General features: G+C 36.6%; 1 protein-coding gene across 3 annotated transcripts; it reads right to left on the bottom strand.

Moving 5' to 3' along the window:
* Nucleotides 1-598: 598 nt before the first annotated feature.
* tspan15 (tetraspanin 15) lies at nucleotides 599-25,186 on the bottom strand. Of its 3 annotated transcripts, XR_013818391.1 has the most exons (9): nucleotides 24,978-25,186; nucleotides 18,500-18,685; nucleotides 17,110-17,184; nucleotides 16,391-16,486; nucleotides 10,969-11,082; nucleotides 7,564-7,614; nucleotides 6,992-7,108; nucleotides 3,723-3,944; nucleotides 2,508-3,583 (listed from the first exon to the last, which is right to left on the bottom strand). XR_013818391.1 is itself a non-coding variant. In XM_079842217.1 (8 exons), the coding sequence occupies exons 1-8, from the start codon at nucleotides 25,059-25,061 to the stop codon at nucleotides 3,780-3,782; spliced, it is 888 nt and encodes a 295-aa protein (XP_079698343.1). In that variant the 5' UTR covers nucleotides 25,062-25,186; the 3' UTR covers nucleotides 599-3,779. The 3 variants fall into 3 exon arrangements, 2 of the variants coding, with proteins under 2 accessions (XP_079698343.1, XP_079698344.1); XM_079842217.1 differs by having other exon boundaries at nucleotides 599-3,944; XM_079842218.1 differs by lacking the exon at nucleotides 17,110-17,184 and having other exon boundaries at nucleotides 2,502-3,944; nucleotides 24,978-25,181.
* Between the last annotated feature and the right edge of the window lie 85 nt (nucleotides 25,187-25,271).

Here is a 25,271-nt window from a genome sequence, read left to right as displayed (position 1 = left end):
AAGAGGTCATTATTATTATTATTTAATAAGCTGATAATGAACTGATATCTAAAAGCACAGCACACCATGTGAGAAAAAAGCACACAATGCCCCAATAAACCCTATAGCAATTGCAGTGTGTCATTGTAGGTTTACCTTAAGAATGTGATGAGACCATCTTAAAAAAAGTGAGGTTATTATTAAAAAGGGCACCTGGTGAAATGTTCTTCTGGAAGAGGTTACCGGCCATACATGGCCTGGTCATATTTCTGCCATCCCTTTCCTTTTTTAAGCACATTTTTAAAAGGAATTCTCTTTCAGCCCTCACTGTAATGAAATATGAAACCCCAAGCTGTGGTCAAGAGTTTTCTTTTGACTTTATAATGCATTTTCCTGATCTTATTGTGAACAAGTTACAGTGCATGATTTCCCACTGAAGAAAAAAAAGGCTGTCTTTGTAAACTTTACTCAAAATATTTCATCAAAATTGTTTTAAACCACATTTGATCGAAATGATGTTGCATCCCCCTTTGACCATCCAAACAATTCCAAATTGAATCAAGTCCTGTGCTACATTTGGTTTTGTTGAATACCCAATTAAGACAGAAATATCACATAAAATGTGGACATTTTTATTGACTTTGAATAACTCTATGTCACTGAAATAGTGCTAAAAATTCAATTCGATTCACATTTATTTGTATAACGCTTCTCACATTACATATCGTTTCAAAGCAGCTTCACAGAAAATGCATGCGTCTATCAGATTTGTTATCAGAGGAGACTGTGTCCAAGTTATGGATTTCAGAAAAATACATATACAAAGCACACAGTTATAGCTAACAATGTATTAATAAACAATATAATAATTTAAGGCACAAACAATGGGCTCAGTGAAGTAAGAATACATGTTGTTAACAATGATCAGGGTTTATAGAAAATGTAGCATTGGTGCATGTTGATGCAGAGCTGCGTCATCGCAGGAGTTGGAGTCGTCTCTTCACAGGTGTTGGTCATCTGAAGTCTTCATAAGAGACTGGATCCAGACTGGAGCTGACGGACTCTCTGGATAAACTGGGAGAGTGAGGCTGACCCCTAAACATGATCAGGAAGGCTGTTCCTGAGTTTAGGAGCCGAATGTGAAAACGTTCTTCCTCCTTTAGTGGACTTAGATATCCTAGGTTCCACCAGAATCCAGAGTTTTGTGATCTTTAAGAGCATGATGGATTGTAGGGCGAAAATGTGAACTTCAGTTTCGTTCACATGTAACAGAAAAAGCCTATCAAAAAGGCACTTCTTTGATGAAACAGGCAAGTCTGGCTGATTTGAACATACCTCCTCTTATTGATCATCAGAACTTCTCCTACAATGGCTTGTGATTACAGCAACGACCGTGGTAATGGCTCCTCCTTTTTTTGTTAAATCCACAATCAAGAGTCACATTTTATAAGGTACAGTGTTGAGCTCACAGCAGGGAAAGGACCCATTTGATTTTTTACTATAGACATTAAGAAATATTCTTTTTTCTTTGTTGTATTGTTAAATGGTAAAATGATAGAGAACTTGATTTTCTAACCTATTAAGCAACTTATATAGGCATGAAATTACTGAGGAAGCTGTAATCTAAATTACAATATGAATGGGAGCCAGAAAACATTTTACTATACACATTTTACAAAATATAAAAAAAATACTCTGAATCATATGTATGAGTATACTGAACTGCCTTTTCACCCTATAAAGCCTACTGTATACTTGATACATACAATTTGAAGGTGTCTAAAATAACAACATGATCCAGATTTGCTGAAAACCCTGTTGTACACAATCTTACATGCCTTCTGTCGTCTGATTGATTTATATATTAGTTTATACTTTTTAGCAAGTAAAAGGCCTTTTAGTATAGTTGTAAAAATATAAAAGATAATGCATTCTACTATGTTTCCCCCCACAATTAAAACGTTGATCATTAAACAAAGCAATTGAAAATAATCTTACCAACACATTATAGGGAGATATAGAGTGGCAATTGATATTTATACATTTTATGTAAATGACCATTATAAAGAACTGATTGATTTATATTACAAGCTATAAGAATTTGATCTTGGTGGCTATATAAATAACATCTGCACCAAATTTGCCTATTTTTGCACAGTTTGAATAAAACATGTTTTTTCCTCCTTGAGTAGGAGCTCCGTTCCCCGATATTTACTACAGTATATGAGCCATGATGTATCATATATGATACTCAACATGCATTAATCAGAAACTCAAACACTTGTTCAGAATCTGTGGATTCTACTGTCGTTATTACAAAACTCTGACAATATTTTTCATCTAATCTTTTAAAGCTCCACTTTTTAAATAAGATAAATATACAATTTAAATAAGAATGAAATGGCACAAATAAGTTGAGTTTAGTCCATGTAAAAGTGCAATATTCATAGAGACGCAGACCCCTTGCAAAGTCAAACCAGCATGACAGAAAACAGATAAGAACATCCACTGAAGCAGCAGAACACAGCTCTGTAAACATCATTTATTCATTCATTCAGCAGGACACTCACTGTGTTCAGGGCAATACTCAAGCTTTAACAGTAAAGTCAATACATAGACAGAGAAATCACACAAGAGACATTAGAAAAGCCACCAAAAAAGATGATTCAAAGATGATTCAAAAGTTAAAAAAAAGAAGAAGAAAAAAAAGAATAGATTTTAAGGCTTGAATAATCTTAAGGCTTAATATTAATATTCACATCAACCTGTTTGCAATTACTTTTCATTGAATAACGACACTGAAACTAATGCATAATTTAGTGCAATTTACATAAAACTGCAGAAACTTTAAATATGCCATCCGATGACTCTCCTGTCATTTAAATGACAAGAAACAGCCATCTTATGTATAAAAACATAATGTTTTTAAAGTTTACAAAAAAAAGATAGAATAGAGAATAGAAAAGCTACCACCCTTTAAAAGATATACCCAAAGATGTACACATGCAGCTCTGACAGAAATATGTTGAACTTAAGAAAGAAAAAATATATACATTATGAGAGGCGCAACATATGACCGATGATCATTAAAATTCCCAGATTCGTAGATTACAAAATAATCAGCTCATAATGAGTATCTTTATGAAAATGAAGAGGAACAAATGCGGTTTCAGGTAAAGGCTCGATCTGAAATAATGAGATTAAAAATAAATATGTATTGGAATGGAATGATGGCAACTAAGGCACTGAATATACAAAGCCTTTACAAAAGAGACAGCGCTCTTATTATGACGAATGTAGCTGTAGTTTTTATAGAAGTTCTCTTATGTGAAGTGCACTGTTAGCACTGGAAAAAAGAAACATTGCACTTTATCACCTGAGACTGACAGGGTGCCAATTGTCAAATCAGTTTCCCTGTTAAACAACGCTAAACTGTGTAAAAGCTAAAGGCATTCTGACTCAGTTAACTTGATGTAAGTATATGGCATCTTCGGTGTACGATTCAGGTGTGATTTAGTAGAAAGAACCGGAGACAAAAAGTCAGTCCAAGCACATAAACTACCCATTTTCAGCTGACAGATGAAATAATGAATCCTGAGTGTAACTGTGAAAACAATATTGACAGTACAAAAATGACTTGCTTGCATTAGTGTATCTGTGGCTGATATTACAACAGTAACAGTACAGTTGTGTTTTGCAGAGAGCTACAAACGGTTATTTTCATCCACAGCAGGTAACAGTACCTGCATAAATCCTTTTATGTAGTATCCAATATAAGGCTTTCTTTTAGGATTTGTCACTCAGTCCTCAGGCATGCAGCTGCAGCTGCAGCATTTGGCCAGCTTGCTTTGGTGCTTGGTCTCCTTGGATCCGCTGTTCAGCAGACCATCCATATAGTGACCATACAGCTCGATGGCATCTTCCACACGGGTGATATAAAGCCAGGTAAAGATCACTCCAAAAAACTAACAAACAAAAAGAAAAGAGCAATACTTGTGTTCAACATAAATAGACAAATAATCTTTTACTATGTGATATTAGAAAGGTTGTCTGATGCACAATCTCATTAACTGCTTGCAAATCTCTTGATGGGACCCTGTCAAGTGGCTCTTTTGGTCTTGACATGTACTTCAACGCTTATGATGGAACAAAAAAATGGTACTAAAGCTTCTTACAAACGGTACACTTTTGTACACTCCTAAGGGGTGCATAATAGTACCTTAATGATACACATTACCCTAATGGTACATACAACTATATTGCCAAAAGTATTGGGTCATGTAAAAATGTTTTTAAAAATTGTAAAATAAAAAAAATAAAAAAATTAAAAAAAAATCACAGAGCGGGGTCAGCGCATGCTGAGGCGCACAGTGCACAGAAGTCGCCAACTTTCTGCAGAGTCAATAGCTAGTAGCCAAACTTCATGTGGCCGTCAGATTAGCTCAAGAACAGTGCGTAGAGAGCTTCATGGAATGGGTTTCCATGGCAGAGCAGCTGCACCCAAGCAATCCAAACCTCATCAAGTGCAATGCAAAGAGTCGGATGCAGTGGTGTAAAGCACACCACCACTGGACTTCTGTCTGGCAATCCGATGGACCAGTCTGGGTTTGGCGGTTGCCAGGAGAACGGTACTTGCCTGACTGCATTGTGCCAAGTGTAAAGTTTGGTGGAGGGGGGATTATGGTGTGGGGTTGTTTTCCATGGGTTGGGCTTGGGCCTTTAGTTCCAGTCAGAGGAACTCTTAATGCTTCGGCATACCAAGACATTTTGGACAATTTCATGCTCCAAACTTCGTGGGAACAGTTTGGGGATGGCCCCTTCCTGTTCCAACATGACTGAGCACCAGTGCACAAAGCAAGGCCCATAAAGACATGGATGTGTGCAGGCCAGTCAAGTTCCTCCACACCAAACTCAGAATCCTGACCTCAACCCGAAAAAACACCTTTGGGATGAATTAGAGCAGAGACTGTGAGTTAGGCCTTCTCGTCCAACATCAGTGCCTGACCTCACATATGAGCTTCTAGAAGAATGGTCAAAAATTCCCATAAACACACTCCGAAACCTTGTGGAAAGCCTTCCCAGAAGAGTTGAAGCCTTTATAGCAGCAACGGGTGGGACAACTCCATATTAAACCCTATGCATTAAGAATGGGATGTCATTAAAGTTAATGTGCATGTAAAGACAGAATTCCCTAAACTTTTGGCAATATAGTGTAATGTAGTGTAGTGTACCTTTTGAAAGGATAACATTTTCAGACTGTGTAGCGATAAACAGCGATGGAACTTTTTCCACACACAGAATGGGCATTTCTGTTTATTAAAGCTATACAAAACATAACAAAATCTACACCTTTTATTCATTGACATGCCAAACCGATATCTTTTCTAACATTTTCACAGCACTGTGTTAAGCTGCACACATAGCTATACTATTTGTGCAGTAATATAAATCTTGTAATAAACAACTAGGATGGTTCAAAGTTTGGGGAGACTGACTAATGACTTTGAATCAACTGTGAATCACCATTTACGAAGAAAGGGAAAAAAAAGCCACCTCGTCCAATGTACAAACATACTTGCGCACATGCACACAAGCATAAGACTTATGAAATGTTCAGATGGAAACATTTTAATCCAATATGAATGTCGAAGTCGCTGCTAAAAATGGGATACTACAGTATCCATGTCTTTCTCAACAATACCCGTGTTACCACAGATAACACTCTGGCATCATTTCCGGTGAAACTACAGATAGGGACTGTCTGACCTAACAGAAACTTAGCCCTGTTCCCAACTCCTCTAATGTCCTGGAGCCCTTATAAGAGTAAAGACTGAGATTACTGTTTGTGTGCATGTGTTTTTCTGCGTGTTGGTGGGTAATCGAAGTTGCAGCATTATTGAAATGACTACATAATGGATAAAAAAATGTATGTGATTATGATAATTCACATCTGTGACTGTGGTGTTTTTCGGCGCATCAAGGCACCTCTTTAAAACTGGTTAAAATGGGGGGCACACAGCAACAGCTGCACATTAGAGGATGCTTTTGAAAGCGAGACTGCTAATTTGTTGAAAACCGGTCTACTCGTAGTACTCTTTTGAGAAAAGTTTAAATTCTTTCAAACCACGTCTCTCTCACCAGCCACCTCTTCATCAGTGCGGAAAATACTTAATGAGGGGATATTATGTAAAGAGGGTATTTAATTACTCTTAACTTATGAGTTGGCACAGATAATGATGAATAAAGACGAGATGAAATATCTCAAAACCAAATTCTTGGCCTTTTGAGGAGAAAAAAATTATTGGCACTTTTTGTCATGGTAAGTTTTGGCCAAGTAAATCTATGAATATGAATATTATGCGTAACTCTTCCATCTTTTCTGAATCTCAAAAGTACTGACCAGATAAAGTATGATATTTGTCTGCCATGCTTACAGGTTTAGAATGACTGTTGGATGAGGAGGAGCTATTGAAGCTGGGTTGTGCTGTAATAACTGATAAACATGAATAGGTCTATTTAAAAATGAAAAAAGGTTGGGCAATTAATACTCTGTTGATGTGTCATTTTTCAAATGCGAATGAAGAACGGTTTGCCAGAAATGCCAAAATGATGGCCTACACTACAGTAGGTTGACAATAAGCACTGTACTTCTTTGATGGCCTACACTACAGTAGGTTGACAATAAGCACTGTACTTCTTTGAAAATGAAACATATTTGTTGTTGTAGGCCGTTCAATTAGTTCACAGGATCACAATTCATTTCCAGAAAGATTTGATGGGTTTAAAAGTTTTTCTTCCCCACACAACCCCAACACCATTGTGGAAATAATTTAAAATTGCAATAACTGCTGTCTCAACTCTTATATTAAACTCTTCAAACACTTTGAAAGGTTCTTACAATCAAAGAAAAATGTAGTTTAAGAATGTTTTTTTAGAAAAAGTGCATCATTTGAAATATTACAATGACTTACAGGTAATCTGAACCTTCTTCTCTGATAAGCATGAGTCTTACCTGAGGTAGTAGGATCCCCAGAAGAAGACCAGCCATGATGGTATAGTTGTCAATGAACCAAATAAAGACAGCATCAGTGCAACCACGGGTATAGATGGTCTCTATATTATCTAGCCTCTGTGGGCAAAGGTCAGGCCAGAGAAACAGGTCATATTCAAAGGTCATCTTTTCATTATTCAATTAAAAAAAACGAACCACATCTCTTATTAACAACCAATGTTGCGAAGTAATGGATGTGTTGAGAGATGCACATGTAAATGTATTGAGAGATAATTGGATGCTGTTATAAGGCAGATCATCATTCATCTGTGCATGCTGCATATTTTCACAGCCTGTTAAAATTCAGAGATGGTGCTCATTGCTCTTCCCAGAAGATCTGATTACCGATCAGAGCTTTGACCCCTCCAAATGACTATTTATACCAAGTGGATCGACACTGGACACAGAGCACTTTTCAAATGTCAGAAATACAGAATGCACTTATAAAAGTTACTCTAACTTTCTTCTTCGTTCACAAAAGCAGATCTAATAAAACATCGTCAGACAGAATTAGAGTTGAACAGGGAACATACCTCTTTATCCAGAGTTTTGTATCCACACATCGTATTAATAACTTCAGAAGGCTGTAATACAAAAGCAAATGCAGTCTTACAATTTTCTTTTAAGTGGTAAAAAAAATGTCCTGCATCTCCCTTAAAAAGTAAGATTTCAAACACATCTGGTAAACAGCAAAACCCATAATGGGGGGAAAAATCTTTTTGCATTCTCAAGTTGGATCATAGATATGAAATCGCACATTGTGTAATTAATGTAATGCTAAGAATACCAAGCTTTATAAATGAAGCTGAAATCATTCTGTGAGTAACGGCACACATTCTGATTACATTTAAATTAATAGTTCACCCAAGAATGAATATTCAGTCATTAATTATTCACCCAAATGTCATGCTAAATCCATAAGACTTTGGTCATCAATGAAGATCTTTTAATGAAATCTGAGAGACTTCTGTTCCTCTATTGAAAGTTCAAGTAACTTTCAATCAATGTTCATCATATAAAGCGATCGAGTCTCTTCAGAAGATGTGGATTTAACCACTTGATTAATATCGGTTTCTTTTACAAACTCCTTATGAACTTTGGAAAGAGTCAAAGAATTGGGACAAATATCTCAGATTTCATTAAAAATATCCTCATTTGGGTTTTGAAGGTGAACAAAAGTCTTACGGTTTAGGAACAACATGAGGGTGAGTAAATGACAGAATTTTCATTTTTAGGTGAACTAACTCTTTAAATCAGTGTGACAAGACCTCATTAAAATGAAAAAAGGTTATCTTATATAGATTTTCCAGACTGCATCATAATGTAGATTGTTTGGCTGAAAGAGTTTGTTTACAGAAAGAGCTAATGGCAGGACCAACTTACATTTAAAATGACAAGCACACCAGGAGAACCCAAAAAGTAAATGGATTGAGAAATTAACAATTTCATACATCCTTATAGCAACAAATTAAACTCAATGGACTGTAAAAAACAGGGATATAGAGTTAAATTAAGCTAAATATTAATTTAAACAATATGTGAGTTTTATTAATATGGAGGTTCACACACAAAAAGACACAAGTTATCAACATCTTGATTAATTTTGGTAACAACATTGTATTTAAGATGAGCACACACGTGCATTTTGCCAAAATGGCATGTCTGTGATATCAAGACCTTGTAGGCACTACGCATTAAGATAATAAACTTAATCACTTGGCAAAAATATAGCAAATTAGATATTGCTTTGTTTTATTCAGTTTGTTAGATGGTTAACAGTACATAAATATATTAGAGGTGAGAATCGAATGTTGTAGATTCTTTGATATCATTTTCAATACGAAAAATTTGCATTGTTTGTTCAGAATATAGTATATTTGGAAAATACATCAGCCAAATTATTGTTATATGGTCTTATTATACGTTGAGCTAGTTAAGTGGTATAATGTTGTTTTCTTACATTCGTAATCTGGTTAAGAAAAGAACCAACAATGAACATCTCCATCAGTCTTAATGAAGTGGGATTAAAGATCATTACATTGGTATTGAAGGTAATATCAGATTAGATCCTGATATTAAATTTCAGACAAAACATTCTGATGCTTTTATCTTGGTTCATTTTCTTTGACCGAAGTAATGATGAGGTAATGCTTGTCCATAGGTAATCTGCACACAGCTGGATGTTGGCAAACAATCTCTGTGCTTGTTCCAAAACGAATGAAAAATTAATGTCCTTTTGACTGCAAGACCTGCTTTAGTATTGCACTTCAAATGACCCATTTTTCAACTGTCCTATACAACTTCCAAAAGAGCTCTTTTAATATTCCGGTGAATCTAATTTTAAGATGCTGGGTCATGTTACTAACTTTCTGGCTTATGTTAAGAGTGTTTGACAAGAAAATAAATATGCAAGATACAAACTAACAAAAATAGCTGGCATATTTATCGTCACATGGCGTAACAATATTTTCCTGACTAAAAATCTTGCATATGGGTTATTCCTGTTATGCAGTACATTTTCATGTCCCCATCATATGTCATATAATGCACTTATATGACATATGATATATCTTATATAAGATATATTCCAAATAAAAATCTTGAAAAATGCCTTTTTTTCTATACAACAAAAGTTTATGGAATCTAATGGTGTTTGAAAACCATTGTCGTCAAATTATCTTCTTTTATCATGTTACACAGAAGAAAGAAAGTCATACATACATGTTTGGAACAACATTAAGGTGTGTAAATTATGACAGTTATCAACATTATTAGAACTACGTGAACTACCGCTTTAACTAACAAAAGTCAGGGCCCTTCCACCAGGATTTAATTTTAAGTGACACATTTTTGGCACAACAACAGCAGCCCAAACACACCACCCTAAATTGACACTCATGTAAGCGAACTCTCAATCCCTCATTGAACTATGGCTAACTCTAGCTCTTTATTTCCATCTTTTTAGACAGTCTGTTCATGTTATTGCCATTGTAAATAATCAAGCTATCAAATCAGTCCTTCATCAGAGCATATTTTTGAAAGTCTGGTACCCTTTTATAGAAATACGTCTTAAAATACAACACAAAAATATTCACTTTTAGCAGTTACAGATTTCAAAAGGTACACAAAACAGGAATGACCCGGATAACGCAGGATCATTATGAGCTCAACATTTCCATAAATGAACAAATGTAAAGCAAAGCAATGGGCTGTTATGGAAACGGAGCAGAAAACACCCATCATTTCAAAAATATGACATGGACAAAATTCCATTCTAATTCACTGTATGTAGAGGCATTATTTTTGTACCTGTTAAATTGAGCACAGCCTAAATGGGAAAGAACAAAACTAGACAAGGAATGCGGAAACACAAAGTGACCATTTTTTCTTTTATGTTGTGTTTCATCTTCGCCCTTTATGTCTCCTTTCAGCTAAGCAAACAGTAGCTTCATGAAAGACTCATTTATAAAAGCAATATATGCTTTTGGTTTCCACCAAGTGAAGCAGGGCTGGTCTAAATGTATGATTTAATTCTATTTATGACTTAACATAAAATACCACTTTTTACCCCAGGATTATACGAAGCTGACATTTCTCTTCTTCAGTGTCACGTGATCCTTCAGAAATCATTCTAATATGCTGATTTGTTGCTAAAGAAACATTTATTATCAAAGTTGAAAAAGAGGTATTTAATATTGGTGTAAAAACCATGACATTTTTTTTCAGGATTCTTTGATGAATAGAAAGTTCAAAAGAACAGTATTTATTTGAAATAGAAATCTTTTGTAACCATTTAAAATGCCAAACTTTTGAAGTGTAATGTGCTTTATGACAGGACTATTCTTGCAAGAGTTGTGTTAAAAAGCTAACATAACATAATGAGTGATCTGTATAGATTCACACTGCAAGAGGAATGACAAAAATATTCATAGACAAACCTGGACAATACAGCAGGGGTATGGCGCTCCACATGCAAGCGGACCAGGAGCAGAGCAATTATGATACATGTTCACCTGCCAGTCTGTGTACTCCTTCCCACCACAACATTTGAACTGAAAAAAACAAGTGTCGAAGCAGTACAATGGAAATATCAGCATAGTTCCAAGGAAGGCCATCACTTTGGTAAAGCTGGTTGTTTTCTCATCTAGCACAACTGAAGATTTGTTGAGGCTATGCGGTTCAACAGTGATATACACAACGACTGGGATAATATACATTGCATTTTTAAAAACAACATTTGTGCAAATGGTTGGATATGGGTTGCATTTGCTAGCATGTCATCTGCTAAATTGCACCTGGGTTTACAGGGAATGAAACATGAGAGGTGAATTAATAATTTGAATTGCTTTGTATTTTGAAATTATTGAGCCTACAGCTTTCAGAGAACAATCATGAATAAATATTAGGTTCCCGTCTTCCTTCACTGAATAGCACAAATCATATTCTAGCCCCTTAGCTCATTTAAATGGCAGTGAATAACATTTGAGGAAATTACTTAAGCAATTGGTTGATTCCCTTAAAAGAAGCACATCTTCACTGATGCACAAGAATTATATGACAATCAGCAGAGCATAATTGTGTGATGTCGTCCAATTGCAGAAGGCAAACAGAAATTAATGCAGCGTGGGGTTGGTCAAAGAAAAACTGAGAAATGACCAGGACCGCTCCGGAATGAAGCCACTCTCCACATGAGCCTGACAGAAAACACTGACTGTGTTTTGATTCACAGGCTCCTGTGTTCACTGCTCCCTACAATTCAGAGAATGGGAGATCTGCAAAAATTCACTTCATTTGACAAAACTCGCTCATTTGGAATGCATTCCAATGTTGTCTAATACAGACAAAACTTGAGCCACACAGATTAGCAGTTGTTGTTACCTAATGTATGGTCATTAAAACCAAGCCCTCATGGTCACTGGTCTTTTTCGTTACATTTGAGTTGGATTATAGCTGGACACTTGCGCCACACAGATTATACAGGGAGTGCAGAATTATTAGGCACGTTGATTTTCTGATCATATTTTTTTTCCAGGCACATTTGACCAATTCCAAACCACAGTAATCCTAATAACTACTATTGATTTAGTATTTAATAATGTATAAGTGATATATAATTGTTCATGAAGGCTGGAAATGAAAAACACCTTATATTCAGGTGTGCAGAATTATTAGGCATGTTTTCTTTTACAGATAAATTGAGCCAAAAAAGAGATTTAACTCAGACTGAAAAGTCAAAAAGTATTAAATGCCCATGAGAAGGATGCAATACTAATGCAATACTAGACATTGCAGTTAAAGGGTTAGTTCACCCAAAAATGAAAATTCTGTCATTAATTACTCACCCTTATGTCGTTCGAGACCCGTAAGACCTCCGTTCATATTCGGAACACAAATGAAGATATTTTTGTTGAAAGCTGATGGCTGAGAAAGGCTTCAGTTAGGCCTCCATTGGCATTCAGTACACTTATACTCCCAAGACCGATAAAAGGCACTTAAAATGTCGTTACAAAGTCCATCTCACCACAGTGACTCTACAATAATCTTACGATGCGACGACAATAGTTTTTGTGCGCAAAAAAAAATCAAAAGAACACCTTTATCCAGCTTGTTATTGCCTTCCGCGTGTGCCTCCACGACGCATGCGCGAGAATATGACGTAGCGCCGGGGCTCGGGATTCCATGAAATGCACTCTAACCCCATTTTGAGCACTACGCCGAGACCTAAAGCACGATCAATGTAGAATCCAACAGCTGAGATACGCGCGTCTTCCTCTGATTGTAAACAAATCACTTCTGGGTCATCTGTCCGAACGCCGGATCTGCGTCATATTCTCGCGCATGCGTCGTGGAGGCACACACGGAAGGCAGTAACAAGTTGGAAAAAGGTGTTATTTTGATTTTTTTTGCGCACAAAAACTATTGTCGTCGCATAGTAAGATTATTGTAGAGTCACTGTGGTGAGATGGACTTTGTAACAATGTTTTGAGTGCCTTTTATCCGTCTTGGGAGTAGAAGTGTACTGAATGCCAATGGAGGCCTTTCTCAGCCATCAGCTTTCAACAAAAATATCTTCATTTGTGTTCCGAATATGAACGGAGGTCTTACGGGTCTCGAACGACGTGAGGGTGAGTAATTAATGACAGAATTTTCATTTTTGGGTGAACTAACCCTTTAAGGCATGACCATTGGACAGTGAAATGCTCGTTGGGTCAGCAGGGTCAGACAAAAACATGTGGCGGAGAAAAGACACCTATTAACCGCAAAAGAATTAAGAATTAAGGTGAAGAATTAAGGGTGAAACCATCAGGAACCCTTTAGTCTCCAGCGCCACCATTTTCCAAAGCTGCAACCTACCTGGAGTCTCCAGAAGTGCAAGGTGTCAGGATCTCAGAGACTTCAGTTAGGTAAAGAATCCTAAAAAATTACCCCCACTAGATAAGAATCACAAGCTGAAGTGTTGTAAAATACATGAAGAAGGTTTTTTTATAGGCTTTATGGACAGATAGGTTGAGAATGACTCTTGAAGGACCAGCACCACATCCTCTAGTACCACTGTTTGAAGAATTCATCTTCCAGAATCTGGCAGTACGTTTTGGGAGTTCATTTTTAGTCCATCTCTGCAAAACGGACTTCAGGATGGACTAAAATGAACTCCCAAAACGTACTGCCAGATTCTGGAAGATGAATTCTTCAAACAGTGGTACTAGAGGATGTGGTGCTGGTCCTTCAAGAGTCATTCTCAACCTATAAAACCTATAAAGCCTATAAAAAAGCAGGCTTCATGTATTTTACAACACTTCAGCTTGTGATTCTTATCTAGTGGGGGTCATTTTTTAGGATTCTTTACCTAACTGAAGTCTCTGAGATCCTGACACCTTGCACTTCTGGAGACTCCAGGTAGGTTGCAGCTTTGGAAAATGGTGGCGCTGGAGACTAAAGGGTTCCTGATGGTTTCACCCTTAATTCATCACCTTAATTCTTAATTATTTTGCGGTTAATAGGTGTCTTTTCTCCGCCACATGTTTTTGTCTGACCCTGCTGACCCAACGAGCATTTCACTGTCCAATGGTCATGCCTTAACTGCAATGTCTAGTATTGCATTAGTATTGCATCCTTCTCATGGGCATTTAATACTTTTTGACTTTTCAGTCTGAGTTAAATCTCTTTTTTGGCTCAATTTATCTGTAAAAGAAAACATGCCTAATAATTCTGCACACCTGAATATAAGGTGATTTTCATTTCCAGCCTTCATGAACAATTATATATCACTTATACATTATTAAATCCTAAATCAATAGTAGTTATTAGGATTACTGTGGTTTGGAATTGGTCAAATGTGCCTGGAAAAAAAATATGATCAGAAAATCAACGTGCCTAATAATTCTGCACTCCCTGTATATAGAAAGTTCACCCTTTTTAATTCAATGGTTCTATGTATCAATACAGAATATATATTTTTTAAATCATCTAGTCATTGGCAGGTCTTAAAATTAGGTAAATACAACCTCAGTTGAACAACAACACGACATATTGCACAGTGTCATTATTTATTTAACAAAAATAAAGCCAAAATGGAGAAGGGATCAGGACAATGTTCCCAAACACACCAGCAAATCTACAACAGAATGGCTGAAAAAGAAAAGAATCAAGGTGTTGCAATGACCCAATCAAAGTCCAGAGTCAACCCGATTGAAATTCTGTGGCAGGACCTTAAGAGAGCAGTGCATAAACAGATGCTCACAAACCTCAATGAACAAGCAACCACGTAAAGAATAGTGTGCCAAAATTCCTCCAAAAACACTGATATAAAGTCATATAGAAAAGTTATTGCTGCTAAAGATGGTTCTACAAGCTAATGAATCATGGAGTGTACTTAGTTTGTCACACATGGCTTCTCCATTTTGGCTTTATTTTTGTTAAATAAACCATGAAACAGTGTAATATGTCATGAGTTGTATTCACCAAACGGTAAGACCTGCTAAAGACCAGATGATTTTTTTTTGCATGTCCTGATACGTAAAACCATAGAATTAAAAGTGTGTGAAGTACTGAGGGGGTGCAAAATGACTAGTTTCTTTTTTCTCTCTCTAATCTTGTGAATTGATATTTCGATGTAGACTTGCTCTCTGTGCTGTTTTTACTGCTCTGACACATTTGTCACACCCTCTATGAGTTGGAATCTCACTCACTTACAAATATCCTGTGAAGTCAGAATAAATACACACTGTGTCATGTTGATTCTGGCATACTGTTTGACAGCAGCCTTTGCACTAAATTTTTTTTCAAATACTACAAAAATGAAGAATGAAAAAAACCCACAAGTGAAACACTGCTGTGAAAGAGAATGAAGGTGGTTTAAACAGAAAATCCCTTTATCTTTACAATGAACCGAACTAGGGCTAAACCCTTTTCCTTTCAACCATCACACTGTGAGGAATGATTACCTGAAACTGACTGGTTTTAGAGCTGCAGCTTCAGTTTATTTATTCCAAATAAGTCAAAAAGAGCTAGTAAAATTAAACTGCTGTAATATATTTGCACATAATTGAGCACTGCTGAAACAACACTCTGTAATTACTCATATTAAACAGTTGCAAGCAGATGCTCTGAGTGAGGTTGTGTATTTGAAGGACTGGCAGACATTGCACCACAGAACCACTGGGCTCTTTGACTGTGCCTATGCATTGAATGTTTTGTAGATGTGTCTGCTGGGTGCCTAAAATTACAAATAGAGCTCTTTCAATGGACTCCTCCTAGAAAGTCTAAATTCCCATAATTGGCAGGGCTTTCTAAGGATCTCTGTATGTGGTGGAACGTCTTATTTACTGAAGGTCTTTATATCATTTAAATACAAAGGAATTAGATGCAAATGGTCGATCTCAATGTGTTACTTGTGCACTCAGGAGTTGTTGTTACCTAATTTATGGTCATTAAAACCCACCCCTCATGGTCACTGGTCTGTTGATTTAAAGGTGCACTGTGTACATTTTAGTGGTGAGGTTGCGAATTGCAACTGCCCACCGCTCTCCCCTCCTTTCAAAGCACGTAGAGAAGCTACGGTGGCCGACACAGGACAAAGATGTCGTCGTCTGAGACAGCAGAGAGTAGCTAGCGCTCTGTAGAGCAGTTTATCTGTTTAGGGCGACCGTAGAAACATGCCGGCGCAAAATGGCTCATTCTAAGGTAATAAAAACATAACGGTTCATGTTATAAGGCCTTTATACACCACTGAAAAAATAGTTATGTATATTATTATATTGCCTTTCTGTCATTAGATCCTCATAAATATTACACACTGCACCTTTAACGACAAAAATACAATGGAATTCGGGCAAAAACAACAACACAGATTTCTCTTACCGTACTCTGAACAAAGTCCATGATATTTTTGAAATCAAGGTCATCATAGTAATTCACCATGCCTTTACGAATGTTTTTGTTGAGAAGGTCCACTGTCTATTGGACAAAGGAAGGTCAGTGTTATAACAGGAACATGTCATTTTTGCAACACAATTTCATGTACGATTTCTTTTAACATGGGATGTCAAGCCCTTGTTGTTTCTCATCTGTTTTTGAAGCACTTCAAAATAATCTCAATAAAACAGTAGAATCTAGGGACTGGTACAATTAGGTTCTTAAGAAATATGATTGAAATTAAGTTCACAATGATGGTAATTATGCTCTGCCATCAAAATTATTTTGTTAATGATTGCTGAAGTGTCAAGAAACCAAACAAATTTCCACTTCCAGCTAACGATGAAATACAACCTCATCTAATCAGAAAACAGTCATGACCCAGCAACCATGTAACAGTACTCACAATTATACTTTTCACATTAGCACAAAGAAAGTAATAACAAAGAAACTCCCAACAGTTACGGTCACATTGCATGACTAATGACTATTAAAACACTGAGATTAAAACACAGAATTCTATATATATATATTTAATTACTTTTTTATGGCCAATCTCACAATCTGTCACTAAATGACACAGAAGAAACACGTACTTCATAAAACTTGTTTTCGAATTTAACACGTCAAGAACATAATACAATCAGTGATAAAAATGTTTGTACCTGGGTCCTAAAAAACAGAGCAACAATCCCTCCGACAAGCTCCAAAATGAGACAAAGAGCCAGCATGTAAAGAAACTGCAAGGCAAGAGAAAAAAGTGAAACAGAGACACGGGAACTTTCCTCAGAATCAAATTAAACAACAGTCGCACATCTTAATTTCTGTCCTACTTGAGCAGCGAGTTCATCTACACTGAAAAAAACTATTTATTTAATTTTTCTTTGGCAAGTTTTTGCACGCAAGTAAATTTCACATATGGAATTAAGTAAACTCTACTTAACGAAGTTAAGTAAAATTAAAGAAAATAAGTCATTTTAACTTGGCCAGTAAAAGGTTGAGTAATTTCTACTTGTTGAAGTTTCCTTTGCAATACATTTTCCTAAAAAAATATAACATTGAATTAAATCACACTTTTAAAGTGTATGCTTTACTTAGAAATATCTAAGTAAATAACACAATAGAAATTGTGTAGACACCATATCTACATAATAGAAGTAATGAGGTACCTGAACACAGAGACCTCAATACTTGTTACACAATACATAGTGACGGTAATATTTGATGGATCGTTTTTGAATATGAATGTCATTTTGAATAGAAAATTAACTCCAAATGTCCAAAAATGGCAAGTTACTAAAACCTAACAACAAAAGCAATGATTAAACAGTGTAAATACAGCTGGAAAACAGCGGAAAATCAACCTCCTCAATTATTCAAACCCCAGTGCATGATGGGAACACCAGTATCAGAAAAGTTGAGTCATTTTACTTAATTTTCTAATGCTGATATATACGCTTTTTTTAATTATTGCCTAACCTAATCTTTTCATGTAGAAATTACATTAGTTGTTTTCTGTAGCATTTACTTTACCACAAAATTTTTCAGTGTAGGCATGTGTAGCACTTTCACATTTAGCACTTTCATTTTCACAAGGCAGATGGACCAGTGAATACAAATAGCTCAAATTCCCATCAGCTTGTTTACTTGCGATCATGAGCCCCTTTACAACTTTTCTTTCTTCTGTGGAATGCAAAAGATATTTTGAAAAATGTTTTTGTCCATATAAATGACAACACTGGACACTGACTTTCACTGTACGGACAAAAACAAAGCATGTTCTTTTGTGTCATACAGATTTGGAATGCCATGAGGGTGAGTAAATAATGAGTGGATTTTCATTTTTGGGTAAACTATCCCTTTAAGCTTATAATATTATTTTTCTGTTTGCTCCATTCAAAAAGCATGCATGATTATAAAGAATAGAATATAAAGTGGTTTGTGCACAAAAATCTATATGGTTTACATAGTAAGTGATATGCTGAAGTACAGCATTTGTGATGTAGTAGAGAACACTACTATATGCAAGTGTCTGATGAAAAAATGAAAACGTACCACTTTGAGAAGGCACAAGTTGTCTCTGAGAGACGCCAGAACCCCGATGAAGGAGACGATGAACATGATCACACCGAGCACAATTAGGATAATGGCGGGAGCCAGGAACACTCCATCCAGCGTTTTGTACCGTTGCCTCTCCACTTCCGCATAGATGCCGATGGCCAAAATAAAGCCCCCTATCAACTGAAACAAATCACACAAATCAGATCAGACCATTTGGATTTAATGCTAAATTAGATTACAGATGAGATGGGTGACACTATTTTAGTGATATTAGTACCTTTAAAAAAGAAAATGAAAGAGTACATTAAATATTTTAGTCAGGGCCTTAAAAAGTCTAACAGGGATGGTGATGATTGAACATAGGAGTATTTTTGTTTTCATATGTAAATGTATTACGGTTAAAACAAGAGCAAAGTAGAGCCATGTCTAACTGTGACCTCCTGAGTTAATGTATTCTAACCTTGAATCTTAATGGCTTCCCTGATGCGCAGAGTGTGATTTCCATTTGGAAATATTCTAAATGATTATCCTACTCATGCTGATCAGAGCTGTGGTTGACTAATTAAACAATGAACGCATGTGGAGTAAACCCCAAAGTATTTCTGCGTTAGAAAGAAGAGTAGTAGAAAGTAGATGTAGGAGCAGCAGATGTCAGATGAAGTTGTGCAAAAGTGACATAGAACAGCAAATGCACTTCTGTAACCCAGAGAAATAAACACTGAGCTCCAGTGACATGGCTTAATGGCATAATCAAATAATATCCATTATAATGCTGGCCTGGTAATTGCAGCCAAACCACTTCACGCCTGTTAACTCATTGTGTGTGTGTGTGTGTGTGTGTGTGTGTGTGTGGGCTTTACAACCAATTTGTTGTGCTAATGCATTCCTTCTGTTCCTGAACTTCCGTTCTCATTCAACACCACACCAGGATGTAGTCTGTATGGATAAGTAGTCATAATCTTCTTCCTTAAATAAAGGTATAAACGGTACGTACCAGGGGCGAAAATCATTGCCAGTGAATCAATAATATTATAAATGGTGTGTAAATCACTAATTGTTCTAAAATGATACTGTACTGTTCAAAAGTACAGCGGATCAAATTTCAGAGGGCAGCAGCTAAATTGTATGGTGAATGTGCGTGGGTGTGAACAGGTCAAACTGGTGTAAATGTATAGACTAATTACAGAGTAAACGACTCACCCACTCAGACCAATTTTAGTATCGTCCAAATGAAAATGAACTTGAAACACAAAATGGTCTCCTGCGAGTTATCCGGTTTTTAGTCCACTCAGTTTGGTTAAATTAAAGCTTCACCTCTGTGTCTGCCATCATCAGTTTACAGAGGACTAATGGGCTAAAGAGAGAATGTGGCTATAGTTGAAGTAATATAAAAATGTTGACTTAGTATTTTAAATGTGCTCCAAAGTTGCATTTTGACCATTTATATGATCAATAAATACAGTAATATTGTGAAATATTATTACGATTATTAGTTTTTATAAAATAACTTTTCTATTTTAATATATTCTAAAAAAAAAAAAATATATATATATATATATATATATATATATATATATATATATATATATATATATATATATATATATATATATATATTCCTGTGATGACAAAGCTGAATTCTCATCAGTTTTGAGAATATTTTGGTCTTCAGTGTCACATGATCCTTCATAAATCATTTTAACATGCTGATTTGGGTGCTCAAGTAATACTCCTTATTATCAATGTTAAAAACAACTGCTTAATATGTTTGTGTAAACCGTAATGCGAGTTAATGAGACTTTGACGTGACTTGATTTTAATAATGCTTATATGCAAACATTCAACATTCAGTAGTGGTTGCTTGGTGATAGTCAGAGGTAGATCGTTTTCAATATGCCATTAACCAGGATGTGCGAACAATAGACAGAACATGAATTTGAACAATGAAGACGGGGGTAAGGCCTTCTGAAGTGAAGCGATGCATTTTTGTAAGAAAAATATACATTCAAAAACTTAAACTGTAATCACTAGCGTTCACAAGAGTTCCAGACAGAGAAACAGAAACAAAAAATGCCTTTATGTTTAGGTCCCTCATAAGGTTTCAAAAGCCTCTTGAGAAACTGACTGGAAAGTGTCAACCAGAGTTATGACCTTTGGCTGACTTTAAAAAAACTGAAAGCACAAAGGTTGAGTGAGTCCGAGACCACCACCACCTCATTTCAACAGCCATTATCTTGTGAAGCTGATAGCAATTTACAAAACGTCTAGCCCAGAGGTCTTCAACCCTGCTCCTCATGCTGCGTTCCACTCCAGTTTTAGACACGCACTTGCAGACTTCCCTAAGCACTTCCCCAAGCACTTCCCCTCGGGGGAATCCCCGCTGCCATTTTGAAGTGCGTTCCACTTTGTGAAGTGGACAAGGGAATTTTATATGGACAGACCCTTGCTCCCTCGATTTTGACCGAGGGAGCGAGTCTACTTCATATGTACACTTCAGGCAGCTTCATTTACCACAATGCAACACGATTGTGACGTCACTGCATATCCCGTTTCATTTACCCCATCACAAACAACTAAGATATTTGTATTATTTTTGAAAACATTTAAAACAACCCAAATACACCTATATACATATAGAATGCTGCATTAAACAATTTCGTAAAAGGAAACAAATAAATTAACGAGTGGGAGGGAAGTTAACAAGTGAAGGGCCTAATAAAAATTAACTGGAACGCAGTATGGGTACCCACTGGCGGCCTACAAAGTACTTCAGCACACCTACGTGTGTTTTTTCCAAGCGATCCTGAACAACTTGATTAGCCAATTCAGGTGTGTTTAGCCGCGTTTCCACCGAAATTACCCGGAACAATTTGTACCAGGAACTTTTTTTACAGGAATTTCCCCCCCCCCAGATCTGCTACTGTCTGCGTTTCCACTGCGGTCTAAAGTACCGGGAAGATTAGGCAAATTAGTCTGGTGATGTAGGCCTGCGCGCAGCTGCTCCTCCCAGTCAGCGACGGACAGTAATCATTTTTGCGCGATACTGTCTGCAACAATAACGAGGAGATGCAAGCAGCGCTGCTTTTGCTGGTTATATATTGGTTTACTAAAGAGGTCATTAACAAAACGGCGGAAAAGAGACAAGCACTGATACTAAAGCGTATTCTGAAAGCTCGTAAAGCTAGATATAAAATAAGACAACGTATGTTATTATCAGCTATTACGGACATTGACCGTGATATGGCTGAGACGAACGCGCGCCATCAGACAGAAAAAGCAAGACTGATATTTACTGAACGCAGAACGAACGAACCTCGCAAAAGACTTTTAAAAACGCCGGTTGAAATAAAATGCGGCGTGAGTTCAACCAATCAGCATGTTCAGCGCCCAAGTCCCACCCCCGAAAGTTCCCGAACTTTGAAAAAGTACTACCCCGGGAGCAGGGCCGTTTGGAGGGGGAAATATTTACCCGGAACTTCATTTAGACCCTGGTTCCTGCGGTGGAAACACACCGAGTACCACCCCAAAGTTCCTAGTTCCTGGGGAAAGTTCCTGCGGTGGAAACGCGGCTCAAGATTAGGGTTGGAACAAAGGGCCATTAAGTCCCCGTCCACACAAAGTCAGAGCTTTCCCTATCCAATCTTTTTTTTCCTCGTTTCAAAAAATATCTGCGTACACACGAGAACAATAAAAACGACACAAAACGATGTAGTATACATGCCAGACCAGTATGTGGCGCTGTAATTCTGCCACAGAAATACACTAAAAATGGAGAATAAGAGTTGTGGCTAGAAGGGGTACAGCAATGGTAGGAAGTGAGGCAAAATCTCACAATAAAATAATAAATAAATGTGCTACTGACCAGCTGCATTTACTCCCTAAACCTACCCTTACAATACAGTAATTAAAAAAGACGCAATATTGATGTGCGCATGCCCAGTGCCCGTAGTTGTATCCCTTTCTAGTCTTTCCCGCGCGGGATGTGGTGTGATGACATAACCGTTTCACAAAATATACGGATTATACGGATATACGGAACAATACTGATATCATCTCCATGTAAACTACAAAAACGAGAATTCGTGAAATGTGTTTAGTACATCGTTGAGGTGTATTCCACTGCCCAGGGACAGGGTTGAAGACCTCTGGTCTAGCACTTACATCTGCAAATAAATGCATATCAAAACCATTTCTAAACTTCCAGAACTACCTTGAGCCAATCAGCAAAATTAGCACCTTAAACCTCTTCAAGTCAAGCAAGAAAAAATAAAACACAGTGCACTTCAGAATGTCTTTTCTCAACATGAGTGCACATAAATCAAAAGAGATGGTAGGGAAAGATGTACGCCCGTGCCTTTGTGAGAACAGCCATCCACACATAATAATTAACCCTTGCAGCCTTGTGTGAAGCACATGCACCAGGTCTCCTTTGAAAGCCCTGATGAGAGCAGAACAAAGTGTGCGCTAGGTCAGCCAGCACTGTAATACTGCTGCCAATGGGCCACCAAGAGCCTCGGCTGGTGGCATAATGGTCTGAAATAGCGTCCTGTGGGGCCCATTGTTTATGCTGTCAGTGTGATGGGTTCAACATGTGCAGTCCTGCTCTTGACAGAAAGCTATGAGAGAAGCACAATGGTGCAGCCCATAGCATTTCAAACCTCTGCTGCCACAAAGAGTGGCTTTGACACCAGCCTTTTTCTCACAATCATCTATTTTAATGCCAATAACGGATGAGAATAAAGATATACAGATAACAGAATGTCATAGCCCCCTACGCCACCATGAGAGTGGCTCAAACTTGAATAATACTACAATGAAAAACGTTATTTGCATATAAAACGGTATTATCAAAGCATAAATGACACATTAATGCCACAAATGTGAAATGTATATAAAAGATTATTATATGAGTTTATGAAAACATGACACAAAACAATATGATGTTAAAAAATAATCAAGAACATCAAATGTGCAGAATAGAAACGAAATTAAACTGAATAATAGGAACAAACATTGCATAATAACAATAATTTTGAACTTTATGCTTAGAATTTTAATCAGATCTGAGTCTGAACCATTTTAAATGCAAATTGCAAATAGAGCTTATGTAACCCCAAATGACTAGTTAATATTTTATAACAGTTTGATCACAGTAAATAAAAGTATGAGATAACTTGAGAACTAAAATACAGAAAGACAAGCTTGATAATGTTTTGCATTAAAAGTAATAGATTAAAATGGCTTTTAAAATGCATGTACAGTACCACTATAAGTGTGGTTATATGTATAGATAGACAATAATATATTAAAGGATTAAGCATCCAGGACACATGCAAACTATTTTTAAAACTTTCAACTGTTTTAAAGTACAAGGTAATTAAAAAAATGTTAAGAATAAGAACACTATAGAATAAGTAAAGGTATCACAACAAAAGACTGTTCTATCTATAATATTTTATATTGTTTAATCTATGAGTTTGATATTATCCTATAAAGCATACCCAGAGGTTTTATCCTAGTATTCAGTCTTATGATGAACAAAACTGTGCTCTGGTTCATGAATTTACTGTATTATAATCCTGGGTTAAAAACAGGTTTTAAACCCATAAAAATAAAAGGTCTTTCAGAGAGCAAGCAAACTAAAAGACAACAAAATGATACATGCTCATAAAGGTGGGAAAGTGGGAAATTCTTAAAAAAAAAAAAAAAAAAAAAACTCAAATTTAACAATGTTGCTCATTTTGAGCCGAGTGATTATGTGCAAAATTATATGAAATATGAATGATGGCTTTAATGGACTATGATGGGTCAGAACCCATCTTTTTTTCTTTAGTTCACAGTTTTCAGAGTAGCCTATAACTGCACAGTCACACAGTATTTTGGTCATTTGATCGTAATAATGAAAACATAAACAGAAGCAAGATAACCACCAACCACTAAAATTGTCTGTTTCAGTTTCTATCTACTTCTCTCAAATGGAAATGCTATTTACTTTTTGTTTTGTGCCCAAATGAACACATCAATTTACCAAGAACGGTGTTTAGCGATTTAAAGTGTTCTAGTCATTAGGCTACCTAATTTAATATTCTCGCTTAGTATTTTAAACAGCGACGACGTTGTATATATTTATTAATAAATCAATTGATAAACACATGCATAGCCGTAAAAACATTTGATGTTTTCAAGAGCAAGTTACTCTACTAAAGAGATCGACAATTCAGTAACAAACTAGGCTTCAGTAGTAGGAGGGTGTGGTCAAGAGCACTGGAACAGGTTAATGGGAGACATCTTAGCATAATTAAAAAATATATAAACATACTCAAATGTTACTTCTACGTTCAACTATAATCTTTGCTTTCTCGCTGTTCTTTCCGAGTTTTTAAATCGCACTTGTGCACATTTGCTGACGTAGCCTCATGGATGAATCAAAGCGATCTATTACATAGGAGAGAGGAAAAACAATCAAACTCACCCAGAAAATTGTCGCATATACGATTAACGAGAACTTGAGAAAGATGTACGAGCACCTGTCGCAATATCGGACTTCATTTGACATGTTAAAAACGTAAAAATGACCAGGAATACGCTCCCGTAAACACTTCCTGGTTTGTTTGTATCGTCTACCTGAGCACGCAGAGCACGCTCTCCATTATCTCCTTATCTCTCACGCCGACATGAATTACAATACTTTGATTGATGGGTGGTTTGTCCAATGAGAGAGCGGGATTTCACAGCTCGTTCACTGTTATTTCAGGGGAGTTTTTTT

Source organism: Gobio gobio (genome assembly GCF_949357685.1).
Source record: "Gobio gobio genome assembly, chromosome: 18".
Lineage (NCBI taxonomy): Eukaryota > Metazoa > Chordata > Actinopteri > Cypriniformes > Gobionidae > Gobio > Gobio gobio.
The sequence above is the reverse complement of the archived record's forward strand: the minus strand, read 5'-3'. Positions and strand labels throughout refer to the sequence as shown.

Bases quoted from the DNA above. Each gene is read 5' to 3' on its own strand.
- tspan15 (XM_079842217.1), bottom strand. From the start codon at position 25,061: ATGTCAAATGAAGTCCGATATTGCGACAGGTGCTCGTACATCTTTCTC. The intron at 11,083-16,390 runs GTAAGAGAAATC...TGTTTTTTTCAG, and splicing joins TGGACTTTGTTCAGAGTACG to TTCAAATGTTGTGGTGGGAA. The intron at 7,109-7,563 runs GTATGTTCCCTG...CTTTGCCCACAG, and splicing joins ACAAAACTCTGGATAAAGAG to AGGCTAGATAATATAGAGAC.